The sequence below is a fragment of the Oryctolagus cuniculus genome, chromosome 9 (assembly GCF_051225735.1).
Source record: "Oryctolagus cuniculus isolate XC-2025 breed Fujian yellow rabbit chromosome 9, ASM5122573v1, whole genome shotgun sequence".
Lineage (NCBI taxonomy): Eukaryota > Metazoa > Chordata > Mammalia > Lagomorpha > Leporidae > Oryctolagus > Oryctolagus cuniculus.
The window spans coordinates 120,077,134-120,095,656 of NC_142875.1; the positions used below are offsets into that span (position 1 = coordinate 120,077,134).

General features: G+C 41.5%; 1 protein-coding gene across 6 annotated transcripts in view; it reads right to left on the reverse strand.

The window, feature by feature from the left end:
- Window positions 1–18,523, reverse strand: part of LOC138843884 (uncharacterized) — a 59,025-nt gene that overhangs the window by 29,841 nt on the left and 10,661 nt on the right. For 2 of the 6 annotated variants that reach the window (XR_016213561.1, XM_089304654.1), the window contains 2 exons: window positions 16,896–16,952; window positions 15,381–15,589 (listed from right to left, as the gene is read on the reverse strand). Coding sequence is in view for 3 of the 6 variants with exons in the window: in XM_089304654.1 (XP_089160780.1) it covers window positions 15,421–15,589; window positions 16,896–16,952 (226 nt within the window). In the remaining 3 variants the exon portion in view is untranslated. Of the gene's footprint in view, window positions 1–15,380; window positions 15,590–16,343; window positions 16,535–16,895; window positions 16,953–18,523 lie in introns of those variants that run through there. The other 4 variants (XR_011379029.2, XM_089304656.1, XM_089304655.1 and 1 more) reach the window with 3 other exon arrangements.

Consider the following 18,523-nt stretch of genomic DNA (forward strand, 5'->3'; position numbering starts at 1 on the left):
GAGCTCTGTTTAGTGCTGCAGGGTAAAGGGAGTGTCCAAGTTGACATCTAGGTTGGGTGTGGTAAATCTATTTTTTTTTAATCATAGTGGAGGTTTGTTCTGTTCTATTGGCATAGTCTTACACTCACCTCCTCTCCTCAAAGGAGACCAGTGCCTGAGTGCTAGCTCCAGTGGATAGAATATTTGTCCATACTGCCATAAGAACCACACAAAAAGGATCTGTGCAGTCCTTAGTGTAAGCCCAGATCCCATAGCAATGACCCTCACCGGGGATCAGGGAGCCCCGAGCTTGTGGAGCTGCCCACAGTGACAGCTCAAAGTCCTAGCCACACCCTGCACCCTCCCAAGTAGCCATAGTGTTTTCAAAGTCCCAGGACACAAGCCTCCCACAGTCATGAACACCCAACCCCCTGTCAGTTCTTCCAGACAGACTCAGGCATCTCCACTCAGCTGGTTGCTGAGTGCACAGACACAGGCTGGCACAGCTGTTATATATGTCCAAAATAGTGCCCACTCACTCTTGGCTTGTTACAGGATGCCTCTGCGGTGTCTTCAGGGAGAGAGGAACGTGCCCCCTTTTTATCTCCTCTAGATTGGCAGGTACGCTGTCCCCCTCAGGGCTCTGAGCTGGACTCACGCCAAGCTCTTCCTGAAGCTTTATTGCCAGTGGCTTGAGCTGCTGAAGTCTGGTCTCACCTCACTCCAAAGCTGGTGCTGGGGTTCTCGGCTGCTGGGGTTCTGAGTTGTGCACGTCTACACCCTCCACGTAGGTACACAGTGTCACTCTAATTTGTGTGAAGTTTCCTCTGCCATTTTATCCCTCCTCTCCCCCTGAGACTGCACTCTTTCCACTTTTTTTAAACCATCTTCCCCTAGACTAGAACAGTAAGCTTCCTCCCTATTCTGCCATACTGGATCTCCTTGTTGCTACTCCCAATGGATCCATTACCACTGCCTCCCAGGGTGCACATTAGCAGGAATTTGGAATGGAGGGAAGTCAGGACTTGAACCACATAGTTTAATAGGGAATACAGGCATCCCAAATAGTGACTTTACTTCTGCACCAAGTGCCTGCCTTTGTATCACAATTTAGAAAATTATCTTGATAACTGCTAATATCATTTAACTGGCTTCCTTTGAATCCAGATGTAGTTCACCTTATCCTTTAAGTGACTCTGAGAGTCCATGCACTTGAACATGGCACCAAGGGAGTCCACAGCACAACAATGGTTCAGAACCTTTGTTCTGGACAACTGTGGGAACATAGGATAGGAGGAGGCAGGGCCATTTAATGACTGTGCAGAGCAGAACCACCTAGAAAACTCTGCCCAGTCATTTCACATATGAGACATATGCTGTTACATATGAGAACACTACACAGCTACATTTTTTAAGCCATTACACACTGGGGTATATTTTCCACAATGGTTTATTGTAAGAAATATATAGGTTTTATTACTAAATTTTAAATGAGACACCTGCAAATTTGATATCTATGTGATTCAGTAACAAGGATTAAGCAATTGTAGGAACTTCAGAATTAAGATTGAGTTAAGGTTTGCTCTATATCAGTAAAACATATCTATTTGTTAGCTGCTTTGAATTCCTTTTTTGCTATTAAAATCTATTTTTTGCTTTCACTATGACAATTCTTTGCATAGATTCTTTTCTCCTTTTTTAAGGATTTATTTTATTTATTTGAAAGGTAGAATGATAGAGAGAAGTAGAGACATAAACCAGGAGCCTGGAACTCCATCTGGGTCTCCTATGTGAATGCCAGGGACTTAAGTGCTTGGACCATTATCCACCGCTTTTTCAGGTGCATTAGTAGGGAGCTGTATCATAACTGGAGCAGAGAGGACTTGAACTCTGATATGGCATGCTGGCATCACAAACTGCACCTTAACATACTATACCCCAGATTGCCTTATATTCATCTTGCAATATTTTGTTCTGGACTTTGGTACAGACTTTGATTTTTTAAGATTTATGACCCTCTTTAATTCTGAAAAGTTCTATTATCTTTTCAAACACTAGGTTCCATCATACTATCTCGTCTCTTTTTTCTTTTTTTTTTTAGAGGATGCAAATGAACAGCCAGATGAAGAGCTACACCTGTGGGGTGTGGGTGTGTTTGCCAACTTGTTAGCTACCTGACCCCTCTCTTTTAGGATTTTTCTGGAAGTTTCATTACACAGCTATGATTATATCCCCTGGTCATTAGCTCAAGTCCCCCTCCCCCCCAACCAAAGAGTGGAGATGGCACTGGAAGATTCAAGCTTCTAATCAATATTTGATGTTTCTGGCACCAAGTCCCCATCTTGAGGCCATCTAAGAGCCTGCTAAGAATTGCTTCAATAGAACAAAAGACATTCCTAACATTTATCACCCAGGACATTCTATAGATTTTAGTAGCTATGTGTCAGCACCAGGCACAAAGACCAATAACTGGAGAAGAAAAGGTTCTATCATGGAAGACCAATTAATAAATGTAGAAGGGGACAGTGGATCTGGTGTTTAAGACACGGCCTGAGACACCTGTCTCCCGTATGAGAGTGCCTCTGTTTGACTCCGTGTCCTACCACCAATCCAGCTCCTTGCTAATGTACACACTGGAAGGCAGGTGGTACCTCCAGTAATGGGGTCCCTGGCATGCACTTGGTAGGTCTGGATTGAGTTGCCAGCTCCTGGCTTTAGCGTGGTTCAGCCCTGGCCATATCAGCCATTTAGGGAGTGGACCAGCAGATGGAAGCTCTATCTGTCTCTCTCTCTCTCTCCCTCTCTCAAATGAGTAAAATAAAGTAAAAGTATTTTAAAGATTTGTTTATTTATTTGAAAGCATAATTACAGAGAGGGAGGGAGAGAGAGGGAGAGAAATATCTTCCATCCACTGGTTTACTCTCCAAATGCTTGTAGTGGCTGGGGCTGGGCCAAACGGAAGCCAGAAGCTGGCAACTCAATCTTGGTCTCCCACATGGGTGGAAGGGGCTCAAGCACTTAGGCCATCTTCTGCTGCTTTCCCAAGCACATTAACAGGGAGCTGGATCAGAAGTGGAGCAGCTGGAATTCAAACCTGTGCTCATGTGGGATGCGCACAATGTAATGCAGACATGTAGTAATGCCAGCCCCAATAAATAAAATTTTTAAATTAAGAAAATTCACACTGGTTTCACTGATGTAAATAAAATAAATGCAGATGATATAGTACAAATAGAAAATAATTACTTGTCAAACACCACACTAATAATTGTTTCAGACAAGTATCATCAATGTTTGCTGAGAAATAGAATATTTACATAGTCTTAAAGTATCTCCACATAAGATCTTTTTTAATTACAAAGAGGAAAACTGCCGGTGCCATGGCTCACTTGGTTAATCCTCCACCTGCGGTGCGGCATCCCATGGGTGCCAGGTTCTAGTCCCGGCTGCTCCTCTTCCAGTCCAGCTCTCTGCTCTGGCCTGGGAAGACAGTGGAGGACGGCCCAAGTGCTTGGGCCCTGCACCTGCATGGGAGACCAGAGGAAGCCAGGAAGCACCTGGCTCCTGGCTTCGGATCGACGCAGGGCACTGGCTGTGGCGGCCATTTGGGGGGTGAACCAACGGAAGGAAGACCTTTCTCTCTGTCTTTCTCTCTCATTGCTTAACTCTATCTGTCAAAAAAAAAAAAAAAAAAAAAAAAGAAAGAAAGAAAGAAAGAAAGAAAGAAAACTAGTAACTTCACAGTAGAGAAATGTAGTATGCATTATCTTAACCCAGTGAATAAAATTAGCATCATCAGTGAAATATCATCTTAACTTCCTAACATGATGCAATGAGAAGGAAAAAGAATCATTTATGTTGTATTTTTTGTCAAAAGTACATAAGCGGAATGTCGTCATGAGGAAAAACCAGGTGAACCCATGCTGAGGACATTCTATGAGGTAACTTCATAGTACTCTTCCAAAGAGTCAAACTCATGAAACATAAAGACAGGGAAATTCTCCGATTAATGAAGGATAAGGAAACACAACAGCTAGATGAAAACTTTGTCCTCAACTGAATCCTGGCATTAAAAAGTGACCTTGGAGGTGGACATTTGGCTTACTGGTTGTCTATTAAGATGGCCATGTACCACATCACAGTGCCTTGGTTCGGTACCTGGTTCCTGAGACTAGCTTCCTGCTAATGCAGATTATGGGAGGCAGCAGTGACAGCCCAAGAACTCGGGTTTCTGGTCCCAGTGTGAGACACTTGGATTGAGTTTCCAACTCCCAGCTTCAGCCCAGCCCCAGCCATTGCTGATATGTAGGGGAGTGAAGCAGTGGATGAGAATAAATAAATTAAAAATAAACAAAATAACTTAGTAAATGACGCTAGTGAGCAATGAGCAAAATTTAACATCTATTGATTATTTAGTGTGTGTCAGTATTAATTTCTAGATTTTGATCATTGCATTGGTTATGTAAAATTGGGGAAGCTATATGAAAGGTATGTAAAAACTCTTCCTGCTGCTCTCTGAAGTTTAAATTTATGTCAAAATAGAAATTCTTAAAAATACAATTAACTACTACTTATCTGATATATGAAAAAATAAAACAAAATTGAAAGACTGAGAATAAAATGACAAAAAAAGTTAAGAATGGAAAAATTAAGTAACAAAAAATTCTACACAAAAGATGATGGATATAGAAATGTTAATAGTCAAAAATTTAAGGCAAAAAAAAATGGACAGAGTTAAACATGAATGCTGCACTATGAGTAAGGAATATGAATTGGCTTATTCCTAGCAATATAACTTCAAGAATATAAGGAAAAACTGTCAAATATCCAATAACAATTAGAAACTACTTAATCAAACAAACCAATAATTCAAAAGGATGTGGAATGCTTGAGTAATACCACTTAACAAGCTTGATTCCTAATCCTATAGTTACATACAGGAATTTGAAACTTGCATTTTTTCAAGCATACCAGGAATATTTACGAGAAGAATCATGGAGCAGAGTTAAAGAAAATAGAAACAACAATAAGAGCAGGAAATAATGAAAGAGGAGAAAAAGAGATAAAAGTTAGAATTTGACTTAATTTTAATGGATTTTTAATATTAAAGCAATTTGCAGAATACTATGAATAATGAAACATTTGTGAAACACTTATTTTTAATTTTTAAAAAATTTTTAGACTTATTCATTTATTTTAAAGGTAGAGTTACAGAGAGAGAGGAAAAGAGAGAAAAAGAGATCTTCCATCTGTAGCTTACTCCCCAAATGGCCGCACGGCCAGGGCTGAGCCAGGCCAAAGCCAGGAGTCAAGAGCTTCATCTGGGTCTCCCAGATGAGTGCAAGGACCCAGGGATTTGGGCTATCTTCCACTGCTTTCCTAGGCACATTAGCAGGGAGATGAATGGGAAGTGGGGCAGTCAAGACATGAACTACAGCTGGCGCCATGGCTCAACAGGCTAATCCTCTGCCTTGTGGCGCCGGCACACCAGGTTCTAGTCCCGGTCAGGGCGCCAGATTCTATCCCGGTTGCCCCTCTTCCAGGCCAGCTCTCTGCTGTGGCCCGGGAGTGCAGTGGAGGATGGCCCAAGTCCTTGGGCCCTGCACCCCATGGGAGACCAGGAGAAGCACCTGGCTCCTGCTTTTGGATCAGCGCAGCGCACCGGCTGCGGCGGCCATTGGAGGGTGAACCAACGGCAAAGGAACACCTTTCTCTCTGTCTCTCTCTCTCTCACTGTCCACTCTGCCTGTCAAAAAAAAAAAAAAAGACATGAACTGGTACCTGTATGGGATGTTGGCATCGCAGGCAGTGGCTTTACGCACTGCACTACAACTGGTCCCTATGTAATATTTTTAAAAATGCAGAATAATGATACATAGTTTCTGAGGTTGGTTTAGGGGATAAGATGCCTGTGACCCATATTGGAGTACCTGGGTTTGAAACTTGGCTCCAGCTCTTGATTCCAGCTTCCTGTTGGTGAAGCTCCTGAGAGATAGCAGGTCATGACTCAGATAGTTGCATCTCTGCCACATACGTGGGGACCTGGGTTGAGTTCCCAGTTCTCAGCTTCGGCCAATCCAAGACCCGGCCATCTCTGGGCATTTGGGTAGTGAACCAGCAGATGGGATCCCTCTCTCTCTGTGTGTGTCTTCGCCTCTCCAAAGGAAAAAAAAAATAGAGAAGCAGTAAATAAACATCATTTTAAAAATGCTATGTAGAGTCCTGTGGGGAGCAACTGGGAGCAACTCGGACTAGACTAAGTTATTGGAATTAAGACTTATTCTATGCATCTGCTCTCCCACAATATGGCGCTGGGAGAGGAGAAAACAGCTTCTACACAGCTGCCTCCAGTTCAACCAATAAACAGCAGGACCTGCTCCTGATTGGAGGAGAGCAGCGTACTCGGCGTTGTGGGTAGCAGAGTTGGGATTGGTGGAAGAGGACTATAAAGGAGGAGAGAGACAACATGCACCAGGAACATCTAAGGGGAACATCTATCTGAAGGAACACCTGTGCAGCCCCCGAGAGAGCCGGCCGGCGGTGTGCCGCTCCCCCGCGGAAGTGGGGAAAGTGGCAGGGGGAACCGCCCTTCCACGGAGGTGGAAGGGACGGTAGCCAACCCGGGAAGAACCAGCAGCAAACCTGGGGAGGGCCGAGCAGACAAAAGAACAGCGCAGGGTCCTGTGTTGTTCCTCCGCGAAGAGGGGGAGCGACAGAGTCCATGTACAAATGCATACATGGTAAAGAAAAATATATATAAAAACATGAGGAGAGAGTAGACACATCAACTTTAGAACAGTGGTACTTCTGGGAAAGAGGAAGGAAAACAAGGTGGGAAACCTTGAACTCTATGATGTTTTCTTCCTTAGGAAAAAGAGCCTAACATTAATATGTGTTAAACCTGCTTTATGTGTGCATGGTTGGTTGTTTTATTATTCTTGGTATTCCTCTATGCAGGCTCATTGTTTCCTTTTTAAATGGCTAGGAATGTTTGCTTCATGTGACTATATGTGCCTTCTGGGACCATAAAGCCACAGTTGATTATACAGTCACTTTAATATTGACATATGATTTTGGTTTATATGGAAATGCACTCTGTTTTAGGACTACCTCTTAAACTTAATTCATTACCAAATCAAAAGAGTGTATCTTCAGAGTCTGTATCCTTGGGAACCCTCCTGGTTACTAGGTAGGCCAATAACAGCCATAACATTCACATTCACTTGCCCGTGACTGTTACTAAGCTGCAAAGTGCCAAAGAGAGGTAAGGAAAGAACTCACGTGTTCTGGCAACCTTGACGTTTCAGTCTAATGTTCAGCCTACATATAAAACATCACATTAATCCCTTCAAAGAGTACAGAGAGATAGAGAATGTCGTCACTGCTCTCAAATAAGTTCCACTTTAGTTTATATACTTGGGTCATGGAACAACAGAGATGATTGGTAAATTATTGGTCAACATGATAGGAATTCAAAGACTTAAAAACATCTCTATGGATTAAGAAGGTTGATGAGATTTCAAGAGGAAAATGGGACTTGAGATGGGAAATCAAGGGTGAGATGCATTCAGATGTTGGGGCAAGGGGGAAAAAGCCAGCACCTAAGAAGAGGAGGTCTGGGCCCTGTAGCAGACAGGCTGGGGTTTGAATACCCCTTGCTTTGTCTACTTCAACTCACTCCAAATTGTTTCCCTTTAATTTTGAAGCACAGGAAACACAGTTTTATACATAGGTAATGTTCCTAAGAAAATGCAGGTATGATATAAAAAGAGCAATTTAGAGCTAAATTTCAATGCAATGGCAGGTAATTGTGGAAAAAAAATATAACAAGAGGTAAAGGTTTTCTCTTTTGGGGAAAGGGTATAAGTACCAATTAATTCTTTATGCTGAAAACTATTGTAAATATATGTGCTTTTCTACCTCTTTAATTGATAAAATTGTACTTGTTTATGCATTTAATTTATTTGAAAGGAGACACATTCAGACAGAGATTGTTTTCCTATGTATTGATTCACTCCTCAAATGCTCACAACAGCCATGGCTGGACCAGGCCAAAGCCGGGTACTCTATCAGGGTCTCCTACATGGGTGGCAGGGACCCAAGTGCTTGAAGCATGACCTGCTGTCTCTCAGAGTGTGCATGAACAGGAAGCTGCAGGGGCTGATGTTCTGGTGTAGCTCTTACAGCTTGCAGTGCCACCATCCCATACAGGCGCCAGGTCTTGTCCTGTCTGCTCTGCTTCCAACCTAGCTTCCTGCTAATGGCCTGAGAAAAGCAGCAGCTGATGACCCAAGTGCTTGGGCCCCTACCACCCACTTGGGAGAAGACCTGGATGGAGGTTCTGGCTCCTGGCTTTGGCCTGGCTCAACCCTGGATCTCTCTGTCTCTCTGTCTCTGTCTCTGTTTCTCTGTCTCTGTCTCTCTCTTTCTCTGTCTCTCTGTCTTTCTCTCTCCATAACTCTTTCAAATAAATAAATCTTAAAAGAAGAAGAGGAAGCTGGATTTGGAAGCAAAACTGAGACTCAAACCAGGCCCTGAAGGTAGCCACATGTGTCCCAAGTGTCTGCTCTGCCAGATGCCCACTCTGCTTCTGTGTTATTTGAGTGTCATGAGTTAGAGTTACCAGTTCGGACAACCCCTTTCTCTACATTAATCACGAGAGACCAACTGCCTATCCCTTCCACTGGTCCTTGTATGAATCAAACCTACCTTCTCCATCCCTGCGACATTCTCTAATTTTGTATCTCAGAGAAGAGGGAGTACGACATATCCAGAAAACATATTAAGAATTTTTTTCCTCTCCTGGAAGTCTCTGAGTTCCTTATGCTAATTGATCCACTTTTGCCCCAGGAACTGGCTTTACACTCTCAGAGTCACAATGAGTGAGACTCTGTGGAGTCATGAAAGATATTTGCTACACCTTCATTTTGGAGCATTCCAAATGTTAAAATGCCTTGAATCTGATATTCATGAAAGATATTTTTCATCCTTGGATAGTTACAAAATGTTCACATATCAAGAATGCACTTGAGTTACCCAGAGAGCAGGAGAGAGAGATCTTCCATCTATTGGTTCACTCCTCAGATGGCCACAATGTCCAAGGCTAGGCCAGGCCAAAGGCAGGAACCAGGAAATTCATCCATGTCTCCTGTGTGGGTGGCAGGGGCCCAAACACTTAGACCATCTTCCTTTGGTTTTAACAGTCCATTAGCAGGCAGCAGGATCAGAGATGGAGAAGCTGGATTTCAAACCAGCTCCCTTATGGGATGGTGACATCATAGGCCCCTGAAATTGTATTCTTTAAATACAATTTATTTACAGGGAGCATTTGGCCCAGAATTAAGATGATGGTTAAAACACCTGCATACCCCATTGGAGTGCCTGGGTTTGATTCCTGGCTGTGACCCCTAATTCCATCTTCCTAATAATGCAGACCCTGGAGGAAGCAGTGTTGGGTCAAGCACTTGGGTTCCTGCCACCCATGGGTAGACCTGGATTGCCTTTACATCTCCCAGTTCCAGCCCTGGCCTAGCCCTGATAATTGCTTGAAATTGACTTCAACATAATATTTTTATTATGAAAATATAATAATCTTATTATGAACATTTCTAACATCCACAAAACAGGCAGACAAGTATAATGAACTCTTGTACATACACCACCCAGATTTAAAAAGTAATCAGTATTTTGCCATACTGGTTTTATCTACTTTCATTTTCTTTCCTCTAGTTACTGAAGTATTTAAAACAAATCCAAGACCTCTTGAGACTTCATTCTACGTATTTACAACTTTACTGATTTTTAATTGAATTATTGATTGAGTAGTTAACAGAAAACAGGATATTACTGGAAGTATCTAGTGAGGTGCCAAGCACAGCAATTAATCTTTTCTCATTTAATCAAAAAGAGCAGCAGGGCTCTGGTAATATCAATTATGTTTGGAAATGGAAATTTTTAAAAATAAAAAGCAAGGATGTAATTTGAAGTCTTGCTGAAGCTTTTACTTCTGTTTTCCTTCCCCTTGACACATCCCCCTTAACAACTGGCTGCTTTTCAGCACTCCTGCCCCTCTGTGTGACCAGGATATGTGTTAATCACCCTTGTTAACTCAGCAAAGAACTGGCAGGGCCCCAGAACTTAGTTCCAAAAAAGTTTTCCTTTTTATAGCACTATCCTGGCCCTCATGGCTAGGAGAACCTTCTAGTCCTTTTTACATTTAGCACTACCACTTATGTTAACAGCATTGTAACTGTGCGTTGATCAGCACTTTGACATAAATTTTCTTAGTCTCAGATGAACACAGAAACTAGGATTTAAAATACCCACTGTTGATGGAGGTATAAATGATGGATATTCTCATATATTTCTGGTAGGAGTATGCATTACTTAATATATTTAGACAAAAACCAGCTGGACAATAAGACTTGAATACCATTTTCTCATATTTGGAAGTTTGTGTTAAACTTGGATTTTGGTATCTTCAGTTCTGCTAGCCTGATCACAGCTACAGTAAATGGGATCAAAAATTAGGAATGTGGAGATGACCCTCCCACCACCACAAGAGAGAAGGCTGACTTTGTTTATTCCATTCCAGCCTTCTCCCTTCTCTCCCAGAGAAGAGTCTTTTCCCCCAGCCTGCACTGATGGACTTTGGAGATGCAGAATTTGAGGGGTAGGGAGAAGAGAAACAGCTAAGTTGATCTGGAATAGTTCAAAACAAAACCAGTAGAGATGGGGTGGAGAGAAAGAGAAACCCCTTGAGGAAAGAGGAAGAGACAACACTCGAGTGAGGCTTGTAGATACTGGACTCCAGAGTGCTGTGGGTTTCCCGAGAAAGGACAAGGAGTGAAAAAGAGGCTGTGGGAAGTGTTACTGGAGCACATGAATGGAAATTCATTAATAATTTTGGAGGAAAGTCAAGACAATTATTAGAATTCCTTTCAAAAATATTTTGGCTATTTGAACCATACTTCCTTGAGAGGATTTCCTTTATCCACAAATAGCTTCTACTCCAGGATAGAAAGCATCTTTTTTCATGACAGAATAAGGTTGTCTCCAGTCAAAGTACTGTACCTCAAGTAATGTTTCTCAATGATTTTTATTATTTATAATTTTATGGTTTTAAATATTATTTATTTTCATTTTATTTAAAAGACACAGAGACAGAGAGAACTCTTCCATCTGTTGGTTCATTCCTCAAATGTCCACAATGGCCAGAGCTGGACCAAGCCAAAGCTGTAAGCCTACAGTTCAGTCTGGGTCTCCCACGTGGGTAGAAGAGAACCAAGTACATGAGCCATTATCTGCTACCTCCCAGAGGGCACATTAGCAGGGATCGGGAGCTGGAAGCAGATCCAGGACTTGAACCAGGCACTCTGAAATGGTTGTAGGCATCCCAAGTAGCATCTTAGCCACTGCATCAAATGCCTGCCCCAGTTTTCTGCTATTTAACCATTATGATGAATATATTTGTAGTTACGGCTTAAATCTTAAGTTTTTTTCACTATGGTAGATTCACAAAAGTGAAAGTCCAGTGTGAAAGTTAGAAATTATTTATGTTATCACTTTTTGGTAGTTTAAATGCTACATACTGCCACTAGAAATATGAGACTGTCTTTCTTTTTTTAATTTTTTTATTTTTATTTTTATTTTTTTACAGGCAGAGTGGACAGTGAGAGAGAGACAGAGTTTAGAAAGGTCTTCCTTTACCGTTGGTTCACCCTGCAATGGCTGCTGCAGCCGGTACGCTGCGGCCGGCACACCGCGCTGATCCAAAGCCAGGAGCCAGGTGCTTCTCCTGGTCTCCCATGCAGGTGCAGGGCCCAAGCACTTGGGCTATCCTCCACTGCACTCCTGCGCCACAGCAGAGAGCTGGCCTGGAAGAGGGGCAACCGGGACAGAATCCGGCGCCCCCACCAGGACTAGAAACTGGTGTGCCAGCGCCGCAGGTGGAGGATTAGCCTATTGAGCCACGGCGCCGGCCGAGACTGTCTTTCATATATACTTTAATCAGTATTGAATATTTTATTACTTAGGGGTTTTTTCTATGTGAGGTTGTTTTTATAATTTTTGATGTGCTTGCCAGATTGTACACTGGATGAACTTTCCAATTTTCAATAGAAACTAGTGACTATGAAATTACTTTACACTTAGTTATCCCTTAAGGAAATCTTTGATAGACCACCCCTCTGTTTTTCCCTCGGGTCACTGGTCAAGGAATCAGGTTTAAGCATTATTCCTGACAGCTTTCTTGGCTGCCTTGTAATAAAGTTCCTCTCCACCAGAGACCATGGTTTAAATATTTGGCCTTCTGAGTGTAAACAAACTCATCTTTTTCCTTCCTTCTTTCCTCCCCTCCCCCTTCCTTTCCTTCCCTTAATATTTTGGTAAAGCTCTTTTATATTTATTGTGAAATATATTGATATATGGCTGTCCCTGTTTTATTTACTTTAGTTTTTATTTATTAATGCCCACAACAGCCAGGGCTGGGCCAGGCCAAAGTCAAGAGCTCGGTTTGGGCTTCCTGCGTGGGTAACAGGAGCAGGAACCTAAGTCCTTGAGCCTTCACCTGCTGCTTCCCAGAGTGCACATCAGCAGGAAGGTGGAACTGGAAGCAGAGCCAGGACTCAAGCCAGGCACTCTGACACGGGATGTGAGCATCCCAAGAGGAGTCTTGACCAAGTCACTGACACAGGGACTCTCCCCATTTTGTGGTCTGTTTTCCCCCCGGCCCCCATGCCCCCTTGCCATGTCCCAAACTTAAAAAATTGTTATACTTCTCCCTTCTTTTCTACATGTTCTATCTTATGCTTTAACAATGGGTCTAATCACACACACACACACACACACACACACACACACATATATATTTTTTAACTTGTGCTTTCCTAGGAGAGCTACTTAAAACACAACAGCCATGGCTGGCCTAATTCCAATCAGAATTTGCCTTTCCAACATTTTTTTTTTTTTTTGACAGGCAGAGTGGACAGTGAGAGAGAGAGACAGAGAGAAAGGGCTTCCTTTGCCGTTGGTTCACCCTCCAATGGCCGCCGCGGCCAGCGCGCTGCGGCCGGCGCACCGCGCTGATCCGATGGCAGGAGCCAGGAGCCAGGTGCTTTTCCTGGTCTCCCATGGGGTGCAGGGCCCAAGGACCTGGGCCATCCTCCACTGCACTCCCTGGCCACAGCAGAGAGCTGGCCTGGAAGAGGGGCAACCGGGACAGAATCCGGTGCCCTAACCGGGACTAGAACCCGGTGTGCCGGCGCCGCAAGGCGGAGGATTAGCCTAGTGAGCCGCGGTGCCGGCTCCAACATTTCTGTATGACAGCACCCTCCTACCCTATCCATAAACACCTTCCTCGGGTCACTGACCAAGAAATCAGGTTTGAGCATTACTCTCAACTCCTTTCTTGGCTGCCTTGTAATCAAATTTCCACCAGAGACTGTGGCTTCAATATTTGGCCTTCTGATGCTCAAGTGCAAACAGACTCATCAAAAGAGAACAAGAACAAACTCTTCCCTGGTAATGATAATCTAGAGCACTTTTAGCAATGCAAGGAGAACTCATCGACTCACTAAGACTGCCTGTCCCTTTTCATGTATTTTATGTGTGCCTTGCAGCAACAGGAAAATAAGACCTGCTCTGTTGTGTGCAAAATGCCTTCACATATCTGACGATAGCTGTCCAAGTACCCTCCCCTCTACTGAAGAGCCACAGGGACGTTCACCTTCCCACGAGCAACAGCAGTCGGAGGGCTTCATTAATCTGCTCACCTTTCCCCTAGCAGAACTCTATCTTTCTCAGAACTGACAGTGGAATTCAGGTGGGGCTTTACAGCTCATTTGTAAAATAATCATCTATTGTGTTGGAAGTATCCCACTGGAATGGATTCACTGAACAATTACCTAATATTTCTCAGTTTTATTAAAAAATTATTCTCTCCTTGAAGAGAACAACATATTATCTCATGGTTTTCTTTCAGAGTGGTTGTGAAAATTAATAATATTCATAAAGCATATATAGCAGTGACTGGCATTGAGTAATATTTAATAAATATTAACTTAATGTTAGTGAGTAACATATTACTTTGGTTTCTTGGAGGTACAGGTGTCATCAATCTAGATTTTTTTGGTTATATGCCCTTTTAAAATTTTTATTTTAATGACATTATAAATTAATGAGAATCATTTAAAGGTTTGATTTGAACTGAATGTAGGAGAACTATTATTTTTCTTGATCAAGCTATTCCTTTTGTAGAACCTAAAGATTTATTTTAAATTATAGTAGTTAAATCATACATAATAGAAATAACATTTCTCTTTATTCTTATCTAGTATCTGTATGTGGGAAATATAGTTATGTTTCAAAAAGAAAGACTTTTTTTAATTGTAGCTCAGTTTAAGTTCTCAGAATTGTTATTAGTTCAGGTTCTTTTTTGCCAGATTCTTTTTTTGCCAGACTCATCTTTTTATTTGTTCTTGTCTTTTTTTTTTTAATTAAACATTCTTTTTTTTTTTTTGAAAGGCAGAGTTACAGAGAGAGGGAGAAACAGCGAGAGATCTTCCATCTGCTGGTTCACAGCCAGAGTGGCCGCAACAGCCAGGACTGAGCCAGGCCAGAGTCAGGAACCAAGAACTTCTTCTGGGTCTCACATGTAGGTTGCAGGAGCCCAAGCCCCTTGGCCATCTTCCAGAGCTATTCCAGGCACATTAGCAGCGAGCTGGATCAGAAGTGGGGCAGCTAGGCGCCCATATGGGATGGCAGCATCAGTTGCAGCCTAGAACGCGCTGGGCAGGGTGCCTCTTTTTTTTTTTTTTTTTTTTTTATATATTTGTTTCACCACATTCATTTAGATGCAAGGAAACAAAAGATGAACAAGACGACCAACATAACTGTCTAATTGTTGATAAACTGAATTTTCACTTAGTAATACTTCTGGAAGTATTTTATCTTTATTTGAAGACATTTTATCTTGAACTTAGACACTTTATTCAAGTCAGCCAATGTGAAAATAGCTGTAACCATACTTGTAAAACTGAGGTTACAGTCATTGTAACACCAACGTTACTCTACTTTAGAATTGAAAAGGTATACCATCACACATGAGAATATAAACAAAATAATAATAAATTTACATTTTAAATAGAATATATTTTTTAAATTCAGCACAGGTTCAGTATGCATCTGTGTTTGAAGAATATTTCCATGCACATGTTTGAATATGTGACAGGTTGGAAATTGTGAGAAAGCATCATGAAACAAAGTTCCAGTGCAGGATTCAGGACTGCAATGCATCTGAAGTGAAAGAAGTTATCCACCAAGCAAGAAAGTTGAGGTAGTATCTGAATGAATGGAAGACAGACAACACAAAAGCCAAAGCACTTCCATCACTCCCATTTCCAAAAACTTTTATTAGTCACTTTATTTCACAATCTTCAGGGACTATGCATCAGCAATACAAATAGTTAATGAGTTACTTAAAGAAGTTAAACACTGGTGTAGAATTGCAAGCCTTGAGTCATATTCCACCTTCCAGCTCACTATCACGTTACTGGGAAATGAAGATCTCTTAGAAGTATTCATTGACTTTACAGTAATAAATTCATCAAGCCTGAAGTAAAACAGTGTTAAAAAGCCGACACAAGGTAGATGTTTTTCATACTTTTTAGTACTAATTGCATGTTGGCAATTTGGTGAGCAATAAAGTCAGTTATCAGCTCTGTTCAGTAAATCTGTAACCTTTTGGAAAAAAGGTCTCAATAACCTTGCATATTCAGCACTTTATACTCACCAGCAGCAGCGACTTACTTTCCTGATACGCTAGTTATCCAAAACTTAAGTTCAGTTTTTTAGTGATGAGAAATAGATGTATATGTATGTATGTGTATGTATATATACATATATATATATGACTTAATCATGAACTTATTAAATGCCTACGATGTGTCAGGTAGGGGAAACAAATCCAGCTAAGATGTAGTTTTTCTCTTGAAAGAACACACATTTAGGGGCCGGCCCTGTGGCGTAGCGGGTAAAGTTGCTGCCTGCAGTGCTGACATCTCATATGGGTGCCAGTTCAAGTCCCAGCTGCTCCATTTCCATTCCAGCTCTCTGCTATGGCCTAGGAAAGCAATGGAAGATGGCCCAAGTGCTTGGGCCCCTGCTCCGCCTTGGGAGACCCGGAGGAAGCTCCTGGCTCCTGGCTTCACATGCAGCCAACTGGGGAGTGAACCAGCGGATGGAAGATCTTTCTCTCTCTCTCTGCCTCTCCTTCTCTCTTTGTGTAACTCTGCTTTTCAAATAAATAAGTAAATATTTAAAAATAAAAAAGAACACACACATCTAGTTGGGAAAACAAACATCCAATTGTAATATGATGTGATATCAAGATGTATATTATTTATAGCTTTCCTAGAGGTGACATAGGTACTGGTATGGAACTGTAAGCAGGAGTTTTTGTTAGGCAGCAGCTGGAGGGACAGACTTCCGGTTGTCTATTATCTCTATTGCAAATTACCAAGCACAGTTCACAAGTGGTATTTCTAGCATGATAAACCTAAATGAAACAAATCATGTTTTAGTATGCTGTTTGTTATGCTGCTATTAATAGCAAATGATTCTAAATATTATGAATTATTTTCTTCTTAAGTATCTCATAAGTGGCATTAATTATTTCTAGAGTCGGGTCCTTAAAATCTTTAAGGACTCTTAAGTTTTTCAAAGTCTTATGGTCATAAAACCACATTAAATACTAGTTTAGTAAGTTTTTCCTCAACAGGGTAAAAACACAAAAGCTTAAAAAATGATTTCATTCTGTTTTATCAGATCCCCCCAACTTATCTCTTACTGACATCTGGAAAAAACCACAAGTTTCTGTTTATATTTAGTCATTCATAATTCAGCCTTTTTTGACCTACCTCCATGCACAAGTGCCCCTCCTCCGCCAGATCTTAGCCAGCCGTTGTCCGAAGGAGCTGAAACAGGAAGGAAATCATGATCTTTTCACTCCTACTTGTATCTCTTGGCCAAGGAGTAGGACAGGAACTTCTTCCTCACAAGAATAATGACATGTAGACTGTGGACTCTATTGTTTGATTATGGGAAGTCAGTGAACCCATTAAGATTTTTTTTATTACCTGTCATTATCAACCAAGGCTTTCAACGATATATGCCTTGTTTGTGGACTCAAACATTTCGCAATTCGTAGCATGTGCTTGCCTCTTTATAGCGTCACAACACTCTTCATTCAAGAAATATTTATTGATAACCTGTTCTGTGTTGGACACTGTGTTATGCAGGTAAAAGTGCAGCAGACACACACACACACACACACAGAGGATTTCATTTAGATACATCCCATGTTTTTAAGGTAAAAACACGGCCTAGGTAGTCCAAACAGAATATTTTCTGTTTATTGATGCAGAATCACTTTAAGTGATGTAAGTTGCTAGTAAATATTTCAAGGTCCTCATAGTTCAGGTTGACTTAAAGTGACCAATACTATGAACAATAGTAAACACACACATAATTGAATAGGTAATTTGTGCTATGTGTTAAATCATTTACAAATTTTATTTAATCTATATAATAATCTAACAAGGTAATTGGTAGTATTATCCCCATTTTACAATGAAAATAACTGAGTATGAGTGTTCATTAAACTAGCTTGGCTTTCTGTACCTGCTAAGTAAGCCTTGAACTTCAATTCAAAAGCCAGCTGAGTCAGTCTAATTGGCTGATGGGAACAATGGTGTGTACCTATAGTTAATGTTACTCTCATTGTACATTACAAGTTAGTTAAGAGGGTAGATTTCTTCTTATATATTTTACCATAATATAAGTAAAGATATGTTGTATGTTAGAATAGTATATAGCCATTGAAATTATGCTTCTCATGAATTTTAATGACATGAAGAAATGCATATGTTGTGATGTTAATTGAAAAAACAATCATTATGCAAAACTTTTTATATGACATAAACTATCTAAGATATATGAGAGGGAATGGTGCTGTTATGCAGCGGGTTAAAGCCCTGGTTTGTAGTTCCAGCATCCCATATGGGCGCCAGTTCTAGTCCTGGCTGCTCCTCTTCCAATCCAGCTCTCGGCTATGGCCTGGGAAAGCAGTAGAAGATGGCCCAAGTCCTTGGGCCCCTGCACCCACGTGGGAGACCCGGAAGAAGTTCCTGGCTCCTGGCTTTGGATCAGCACAGCCATTGTGGCCCTCTGGGGAGTGAACCAGCAAATGGAAGACCTCTCTCTCTGTCTCTGTCTCTGCATCTCTGTAACTCTGCCTTTCAAATTCATAAATAAATCTAAAAAAAAAAAAAAAGAGAGAAAGAGAGATATGAGAGCAGTTCAAAAAATTTGGGAAAAAGTGGAATTAAAAAATATGTTTATGGAACTGGCATTTGACACAGTACCTAATAAGCTGCACAGGATGCCTGCATCGCATAGTGGAGTGTCTGAGTTCCAGCCCTCATTCTTCTGATTCCAGCTTCCTCCTACCATGAGTCCTGGGAAGCAGCAGATGATGGATCCCTGC